The sequence below is a fragment of the Cyprinodon tularosa genome, unplaced genomic scaffold (genome assembly GCF_016077235.1).
Source record: "Cyprinodon tularosa strain WSP-4 unplaced genomic scaffold, ASM1607723v1 ctg955, whole genome shotgun sequence".
Lineage (NCBI taxonomy): Eukaryota > Metazoa > Chordata > Actinopteri > Cyprinodontiformes > Cyprinodontidae > Cyprinodon > Cyprinodon tularosa.
In genome coordinates, this window is record NW_024039735.1 from 204,404 (window position 1) to 214,116 (window position 9,713).

At 45.4% G+C, this 9,713-nt stretch overlaps 1 protein-coding gene across 1 annotated transcript in view; it reads left to right on the forward strand.

Annotated features, from left to right (window-relative positions):
- The window catches only part of LOC119776772 (myosin phosphatase Rho-interacting protein-like), a 37,092-nt gene that overhangs the window by 25,071 nt on the left and 2,308 nt on the right, over nucleotides 1-9,713 (forward strand). The window contains exons 11-18 of the mRNA XM_038275365.1: nucleotides 1,152-1,241; nucleotides 1,375-1,469; nucleotides 2,478-3,054; nucleotides 3,148-3,343; nucleotides 4,632-4,734; nucleotides 4,847-5,006; nucleotides 5,102-5,215; nucleotides 8,936-9,022. Of these exons, the coding sequence (XP_038131293.1) occupies nucleotides 1,152-1,241; nucleotides 1,375-1,469; nucleotides 2,478-3,054; nucleotides 3,148-3,343; nucleotides 4,632-4,734; nucleotides 4,847-5,006; nucleotides 5,102-5,215; nucleotides 8,936-9,022 (1,422 nt within the window). The remainder of the gene's footprint in view (nucleotides 1-1,151; nucleotides 1,242-1,374; nucleotides 1,470-2,477; nucleotides 3,055-3,147; nucleotides 3,344-4,631; nucleotides 4,735-4,846; nucleotides 5,007-5,101; nucleotides 5,216-8,935; nucleotides 9,023-9,713) is intronic.

The window sequence follows — 9,713 nt, forward strand, 5'->3', positions numbered from 1 at the left end:
TTCTGGAGAAGGTGGGGAGGATGGGGGGGGGTCAGAACGCTCTCTATGGTGCTTCTGGAGAAGGTGGGGAGGATGGGGGGGGGTCAGAACGCTCTCTATGGTGCTTCTGGAGAAGGTGGGGAGGATGGGGGGGTCAGAACGCTCTCTATGGTGCTTCTGGAGAAGGTGGGGAGGATGGGGGGGTCAGAACGCTCTCTATGGTGCTTCTGGAGAAGGTGGGGAGGATGGGGGGGTCAGAACGCTCTCTATGGTGCTTCTGGAGAAGGTGGGGAGGATGGGGGGGTCAGAACGCTCTCTATGGTGCTTCTGGAGAAGGTGGGGAGGATGGGGGGGTCAGAACGCTCTCTATGGTGCTTCTGGAGAAGGTGGGGAGGATGGGGGGGTCAGAACGCTCTCTATGGTGCTTCTGGAGAAGGTGGGGGGGATGGGGGGGTCAGAACGCTCTCTATGGTGCTTCTGGAGAAGGTGGGGAGGATGGGGGGGTCAGAACGCTCTCTATGGTGCTTCTGGAGAAGGTGGGGAGGATGGGGGGGTCAGAACGCTCTCTATGGTGCTTCTGGAGAAGGTGGGGGGGTGGGGGGGTCAGAACGCTCTCTATGGTGCTTCTGGAGAAGGTGGGGAGGATGGGGGGGGTCAGAACGCTCTCTATGGTGCTTCTGGAGAAGGTGGGGAGGATGGGGGGGGCAGGAAGTCCAAGCGCTTCTGGGCCCTTTGGACCAGTGAGGTGGTGTTTCCAGTCCAGGTGAGGGTGTCGTTGTTTTCAGGACACCACCTGGAAAACGACTTGCAGCTAAACATGTCATCACTGGTCAGATCAGGGAGGGACCAGAGAAAATTACCGAGTCCCACGTTGTTTTAGCAAACTTACACACCGAAGCAACACTAATTTTAGTGACCTCCGATCAGCGTAACCGGGTGTCTTTACCGCCAGCATGAATAACAATCTTACTGGATCTTTATGCTTATTATTAATTAGCGCGTTACAACGTTTGGTGAAAAATCACGTCACATTCATCAGGTTGTTTTTAACTTTGACACATAGAAAGAGATGAAATAAACCTGTTTGTAATGCTTTATGGGTGTGAATACTTTTATCTATTGGTTTTCTTTGGGCCGTAGGCCTAAGAATAAAATCCCTTCTCCTTCTGAAGTTAGATGACTTGGATGGAGAGATCGACCTGACGTCCTGTCTGAGCGTGTCCGAATGTGACGCAGAGAAAAACTACGGACTCCAGATTCAGGTTCCTTCTTAGTTTTTAAAGTTTATCTTTGATCAAATCAAAGAAAATTCATAAAGATGTTTCTATTTTCTGCATTCACACATAGATCATTAGTGCCTCGTGTTTAACTGTTCATGTTCTGCTTCCCTTTCAGACAAAAGGAGCTGCGTTCACTCTCTCTGCTGTAACATCCAGGACTCGTCGGACCTGGATTAGGTCCCTGAGGAACGCCATCCAGAACCACACGCAGTGAGTTTCCGCTTTAAACTGATTAACGTCAGCCCATCTGTGGCAACCGGTGCTAACATCAGCCCATCTGTGGCAACCGGTGCTAACATCAGCCCATCTGTGGCAACCGGTGCTAACATCAGCCCATCTGTGGCAACCGGTGCTAACATCAGCCCATCTGTGGCAAACGGGCTAACGTCAGCCCGTTTGCAGCAGCCGGGGCTAACGTCAGCCCATCTGCGACAGCCGGGGCTAGCGTCAGCCCCTCTGCGGCAGCCGGGGCTAGCGTCGGCACGTCTGCGGCAGCTGGCACTAACGTCAGCCCGTCTGCGGCAGCCGGGGCTAGCGTCAGCCCGTCTGCGGCAGCCGGGGCTAGCGTCAGCCCGTCTGCGGCAGCCGGGGCTAGCGTCAGCCCGTCTGCGGCAGCCGGGGCTAGCGTCGGCACGTCTGCGGCAGCTGGCACTAACGTCAGCCCGTCTGCGGCAGCCGGGGCTAGCGTCAGCCCGTCTGCGGCAGCCGGGGTTGGCGTCGGCACATCTGCGGCAGCTGGCACTAACGTCAGCCCATCTGCGGCAGCCAAGGGTCCGGCAAACAAACTATAGCATCTTCAGTGGTTGCTCTGTCCCCTCAGACCATAACATCATTCATCTTTAAGTGGACCTTGACTCGGAAGCTAAAACGTTAGCATCAGCATCCAAATCAGCATTTCACTTTAAAGGTCTTTATTTCTCCTGCAACCTCTGAGACCTTCAGGAAATCTAAATCAGCCTCCAAACAGAAATCATTTCAGGTTTAATTAGGAAGGAGAAAATTAGTGGCAATTGGATAATTTTCTATCAACATTTTCTCATTTTCCTTTTTGAATGATAACTTAATTCAGGTTAAAATAGATCATTTAATCGATCAATAAAAAGCCTGTTGCTTTAAGCTAAGGCAGTCAAATGGGAGAAGGGAGCAGAAGCTTTCAGTGATTAGTCGGCCAGTGTGTCTTTATGTGTAACTCTACTCTCATTCCCAATCTGACTTTAGGCTATCGGACTCCAGCAGTGAGAAGGAGAAGCCCCGCCCCCGGAGGCTGTCGCCATGCCAACAGCCAGCTGGTTTCCCCTGTAAGGACTCCAGCGCTGCAGCAGCCATCCCCAGCAGAGACCCGGCCATAGGCGGCCGTCCAGGGAGAGACCTGTCTCCGTCCACCCAGAGGGAACAGGGGGAGGGCTGGGACCGTGAGCAGGCCAAGAGACTGGAAGAGAGGAACAAGTGGTTCGAGGGAGGGGTCCTTCTTAGTGAGATGAGCAGCAGGTGGGACTCCATGGAGCTGAAAAAGGGCAGTGTTCCCATCCCGGTTAATGAAGCCGTTGACTCTGAAGTCAACAAGAAATGGACAGAGTTTGAGACCTCATTCAGTGACGCAAGCGTCCATTCTCTCATTGGTGACCAGGCCTATCAGTCAAAGTCTCCAGACATGTCAGAGTCTCTAGTTAGCTCTCAGACTAATCAGCCATGCCCAGATCAGGTCAACCAGACATCAGTGACCTCCTCAGGCATGGTTCTTCCCTCCGTAAATAACCAGATCCTTCAAACTAACCAGGCTGAAGCTCAGAAAGAGGTAAGCTAACGATTCCTTCAGGGCAAATTAAACTGTGCTCCTCCTAATGTTTGATGCAAATCAACCTCCCAAACTAACTCTCTTCAAAAGCAGGTTGAAAGCGCCATGGGGGTGGATGTGGACAGTCCCTGCGGCCCTGGAGCTCCATGTAGGGCCAAGCTGGAAGCCATAGAAGTAGCCCATCGAAAGGAGCTGCAGGCGCTGCAGGAGAAGCATTCCAGGGAGAAGAGGGAGCTGCAGGAGGAGAGAGATCATAAGCTGCAGCAGGAGAGTCAGGCAGCTGCTAAGGGTTAGCCAACAAGCGCTGAAGGATGTTTTATGCTCAGAAACCAGGTCGTCTGCGTGTGTGTTGCGGTTAACGCAGATATGCTCCGCCCCCTTCTGCAGACACTCTGCAGCACCTCTCCAAAACTGTAGGTGACCGCAGACGCAGGCCTCTGATTGGTCAATTCAACATCCTCTCTATGCGTATTTCCTGTTTGCTTCCTTACCGGCTTGTTCTGTTTGTCTGACCGCCATTGTGGAAAACGACTGGTGAAGATGGAGCAGCTGGCAGAGCGAGAACGCTGGGAGCCTTTTCCCACCTGGATCCCCGCTCTTTATGGCCCTCACTTCCTCACCGCCTCGGCCGTATCTAGACCCACAGCTAGTTCCTGATTGGCCCTCTGGCGTTGTGGCGTGGAATAACAGCGCAGACCACGCTTCAATATTGGGCAGAAATCAAACGTATCTGCGACTCACTGCTGGATGATAACCAGACCTCTAGGCCCGATGGGATTTATTGCCCCATTTCCAGATCAATCGCCAGAAGAAAGTCACAGTTTTTGAAACATCTTTAAAATCGATGTAAATCGTAATCCTAACCAACCAATGATATTGAGGGACAGATATTTGGTCTCCATCACAGTTTATGTGCCTGAAAATAGCCTCGACCATAAAATCCTCTGAGATCAAAGATGGCAGAAGATCCACTTCTGGTTTTATCCTTGAATTCTGATGAAGCCGCTGCAGAATAAGGAAAGTTCAAACTGGCATTGCTGGAAATGAGGCTCCGTCAACAAACTGGAACCTGTAGAATTATAGGATGTTATGGAAGTTGATGTAAAGATATCATGTCCATCACATACCTGTGTTTGTGGAGCATCATCTGGAGGAGGAGTCCACTGTTAGCTTGTTTTCTCTCATGTCTTGTTAATAAGAAGTCGGCGTAATGATTCCGTCCAGTTCTTTTCTTGATGCGGTTAAAAAGCGAGCAGACAGCGCCCCCTACTGCTTCAGGAACTACAGTGATGCAAAATGTGGAAAGTTTTAGTTCCTTCTGGGATAACTGGGGATGTTTAAGTGGTTTATGGTCCCAGAGAGGCGTGCAGAGCGCGGCGTGCAGAGCGCGGCGTGCAGAGCGCGGCGTGCAGAGCGCGGCGTGCAGAGCGCGGCGTGCAGAGCGCGGCGTGCAGAGCGCGGCACGCGGCGACATCGCTGTAATCATGGTAATAAATCCTCCAGAGCCGACTTTTCTTAAAACTGTGCATCAGCTCTTCATGACCGTTTGCTGACTGATTAACTTCTTTTCATCAAAGCTCTGGAGGCGCTGAAAGCAGCTCACAGGGAGGAGTTGGAAAGAGAAGCAGAGAAGACGAGGCTTCATGGTGGAGCAGCAGCTTCCTCTTACAGACCTCACATGTATGTTTATTCTAAGCTCTCTCTTCTGCTACGATTAAACTACTTCCTCCAGCTCAACAATAAGATGTTCCTTACTCTGTAACCAACCTCTATGTGCATTTATCTACATCAGGCCCGAGGCAGAGGTGTTGCACAGCGAGTTAAACGTGCTTTCAGAACGCTACTCTGAGAAGTGCCTGGAGCTGAGAGGCTCTGAGCAGAACAGCGTGAGCCTGGACACCCGGCTGGAGCAGAAGAAGAGAGAGATGGAGCAGCTGCAGAGGGAAAACCAGGTAGCTACACATCACCTGGTTATTCCTCTCAATGGTCCCAGGGATATTTACCCTCCCAACATGTCGCCATGGTAACAAGGGGTTCCTCTTTCCAGGAGCTGAAGGCCAAGCTTGCAGAGGAAATCAGTCGAATGAGATTTTTCATTACGGGTCAAAGGTCAGATGTGGTCTCACTTTGCAAAACTGAGGCGGCTCCTTCGGATTTAGAGGTACTAAAACTTTTTTTCTCCAGTGAAACTTTACCTCCGTGAATAATCTCAGAACTTTACCTCCGTGAATAATCTCAGAACTTTACCTCCGTGAATAATCTCAGAACTTTACCTCCGTGAATAATCTCAGAACTTTACCTCCGTGAATAATCTCAGAACTTTACCTCCGTGAATGATCTCAGAACTCTACCTCCGTGAATAATCTCAGAACTCTACCTCCGTGAATAATCTCAGAACTTTAACTCAGTGAATAATCTCAGAACTTTACCTCCGTGAATAATCTCAGAACTTTACCTCCGTGAATAATCTCAGAACTTTACCTCCGTGAATAATCTCAGAACTTTACCTCCGTGAATAATCTCAGAACTTTACCTCCGTGAATGATCTCAGAACTCTACCTCCGTGAATAATCTCAGAACTCTACCTCCGTGAATAATCTCAGAACTTTAACTCAGTGAATAATCTCAGAACTTTACCTCCGTGAATAATCTCAGAACTTTACCTCCGTGAATAATCTCAGAACTTTACCTCCGTGAATGATCTCAGAACTTTACCTCCGTGAATGATCCCAGAACTTTACCTCCGTGAATGATCCCAGAACTTTACCTCCGTGAATAATCTCAGAACTTTAACTCAGTGAATAATCTCAGAACTTTACCTCCGTGAATAATCTCAGAACTCTACCTCCGTGAATAATCTCAGAACTTTAACTCAGTGAATAATCTCAGAACTTTACCTCCGTGAATAATCTCAGAACTTTACCTCCGTGAATAATCTCAGAACTTTAACTCAGTGAATAATCTCAGAACTTTACCTCCGTGAATAATCTCAGAACTTTACCTCAGTGAATAATCTCAGAACTTTACCTCAGTGAATAATCTCAGAACTTTACCTCAGTGAATAATCTCAGAACTTTACCTCAGTGAATAATCTCAGAACTTTACCTCCGTGAATAATCTCAGAACTTTACCTCCGTGAATAATCTCAGAACTTTACCTCCGTGAATAATCTCAGAACTTTACCTCCGTGAATAATCTCAGAACTTTACCTCCGTGAATAATCTCAGAACTTTACCTCCGTGAATAATCTCAGAACTTTACCTCCGTGAATAATCTCAGAACTTTACCTCCGTGAATAATCTCAGAACTTTACCTCCGTGAATAATCTCAGAACTTTACCTCCGTGAATAATCTCAGAACTTTAACTCAGTGAATAATCTCAGAACTTTACCTCCGTGAATAATCTCAGAACTTTACCTCAGTGAATAATCTCAGAACTTTACCTCCGTGAATAATCTCAGAACTTTACCTCCGTGAATAATCTCAGAACTTTACCTCCGTGAATAATCTCAGAACTTTACCTCCGTGAATAATCTCAGAACTTTACCTCCGTGAATAATCTCAGAACTTTACCTCCGTGAATAATCTCAGAACTTTACCTCCGTGAATAATCTCAGAACTTTACCTCCGTGAATAATCTCAGAACTTTACCTCCGTGAATAATCTCAGAACTTTACCTCCGTGAATAATCTCAGAACTTTACCTCCGTGAATAATCTCAGAACTTTACCTCCGTGAATAATCTCAGAACTTTACCTCCGTGAATAATCTCAGAACTTTACCTCCGTGAATAATCTCAGAACTTTACCTCCGTGAATAATCTCAGAACTTTACCTCCGTGAATAATCTCAGAACTTTACCTCCGTGAATAATCTCAGAACTTTACCTCCGTGAATAATCTCAGAACTTTACCTCCGTGAATAATCTCAGAACTTTAACTCAGTGAATAATCTCAGAACTTTACCTCCGTGAATAATCTCAGAACTTTACCTCAGTGAATAATCTCAGAACTTTACCTCCGTGAATAATCTCAGAACTTTACCTCCGTGAATAATCTCAGAACTTTACCTCCGTGAATAATCTCAGAACTTTACCTCCGTGAATAATCTCAGAACTTTACCTCCGTGAATAATCTCAGAACTTTACCTCCGTGAATAATCTCAGAACTTCACCTCCGTGAATAATCTCAGAACTTTACCTCCGTGAATAATCTCAGAACTTTACCTCCGTGAATAATCTCAGAACTTTAACTCAGTGAATAATCTCAGAACTTTACCTCCGTGAATAATCTCAGAACTTTACCTCCGTGAATATTCTCAGAACTTTACCTCCGTGAATAATCTCAGAACTTTACCTCCGTGAATAATCTCAGAACTTTACCTCCGTGAATAATCTCAGAACTTTACCTCCGTGAATAATCTCAGAACTTTACCTCCGTGAATAATCTCAGAACTTTACCTCCGTGAATAATCTCAGAACTTTACCTCCGTGAATAATCTCAGAACTTTACCTCCGTGAATAATCTCAGAACTTTACCTCCGTGAATAATCTCAGAACTTTACCTCCGTGAATAATCTCAGAACTTTACCTCCGTGAATAATCTCAGAACTTTACCTCCGTGAATAATCTCAGAACTTTACCTCCGTGAATAATCTCAGAACTTTAACTCAGTGAATAATCTCAGAACTTTACCTCAGTGAATAATCTCAGAACTTTACCTCAGTGAATAATCTCAGAACTTTACCTCCGTGAATAATCTCAGAACTTTACCTCCGTGAATAATCTCAGAACTTTACCTCCGTGAATAATCTCAGAACTTTACCTCCGTGAATAATCTCAGAACTTTACCTCCGTGAATAATCTCAGAACTTTACCTCAGTGAATAATCTCAGAACTTTACCTCCGTGAATAATCTCAGAACTTTACCTCCGTGAATAATCTCAGAACTTTACCTCAGTGAATAATCTCAGAACTTTACCTCCATGAATAATCTCAGAACTTTAACTCGGTGAATAATCTCAGAACTTTACCTCCGTGAATAATCTCAGAACTTTACCTCAGTGAATAATCTCAGAACTTTACCTCCGTGAATAATCTCAGAACTTTACCTCCGTGAATAATCTCAGAACTTTACCTCCGTGAATAATCTCAGAACTTTACCTCCGTGAATAATCTCAGAACTTTACCTCCATGAATAATCTCAGAACTTTAACTCAGTGAATAATCTCAGAACTTTATCTCCGTGAATAATCTCAGAACTTTACCTCTGTGAATAATCTCAGAATCAGACTGACGTCTAAACTAATCCCAGCAGTAAAATGTTCTCCATGAAGACGTCCCACCAGTTTAAAACTGCTGAATCCATTTCCTGCCTTCATATGAATCCCTCCTTATTTGTATTTATGTGGTCAGTGACATCCTACCGTTATATGGCGCCACCTCCTGGTGGAGATGATGTATGACGTTCCTGTTGGAGCAGATTAAACATGGAAGTTTCTCCTTTTAACATTGTTTAAAAAAAGCTTACTGATTTGATCATTAAAGCTGATATTTGATCATTTTCAACATCTTCAATGTAAAAATGAAAGAATATAAAGTCTTTATCATTTTTCTGTTTGATTCCCAAAGCAAAGCAAAAAAATAGACACTAACCAAAACCTGGTTGCATGAGCTGCCACATTATGAACCGCATTAGGTTAAATCATTTAACAACTTCAAAGTTAGATCTTATAACCTGAACCATTTGGAATGATCAAAATAAGCGGCTATAAACGTAGAAAAAAAAATCACATTAAAGTCTAAAATCAGGCCAGACAACAATTAGCAACTTAAAAGCAGTTTTTGAGCAGAATTAATGACAAATAATTTGTTTTGTCTTTCAGACATTATTGAGAGTAAAGGAAAACGAGATCCAGTATCTTAAAAAAGAAATCAGCTGTCTGCAAAATGAAGTACACGTGCTGATGCAGGTATAACACACACACACACACACACACACACACATATACATATGTATATATATATACATACATTACTAGGCAATGAGTATTTTCACCACATCATCCTTTTCATACATGTTCTACTCCAAGCTGTAGAGGCTTCAAAGCCAACTACCAATTAATTAAATCAGGTGGTGTGCATCTCTGTAATGAGAAGGGCCGTGGCCTAATGACATCAACACCCTATTAAAGGTGTGCTTAATTATTAGGCAACTTCCTCTCCTTTGGCAAAATGGGTCAGAAAAGAGATCTGACAGACAAAGTCAAAGATTGTCAGATGTCTTTCAGCGGTTTGGTTATTGCCAAGCTTTTGAAGCGGGATCAGCGCATGATCAAGCGTTTCATGGCAAATCGCCAACAGGGTGTGTTGAAAAAAGAAAAGACAAAATACGTCCCCATGAATTGAGAAGGATGAAGCGTGAAGCTGCCAGGAAGCCATCAGCCACCAGTTGTTCCATATTTCAGAGCTGCAACATGTCTGGAGCGCCCAGAAGCACAAGGTGCTCGATCCTCAGGGACCTGGCCGAGGTAAGGAAAGCTGAAAAATGGCCAACTTTGAACAAGACTCACGAGACAAAACGTCCAGATTGGGCCAAGAAATCTCTGCAGACTGATTCCTCCAAGGTGTTTGGGTCTGATGGAATGAGAGAGAGTCTAGATG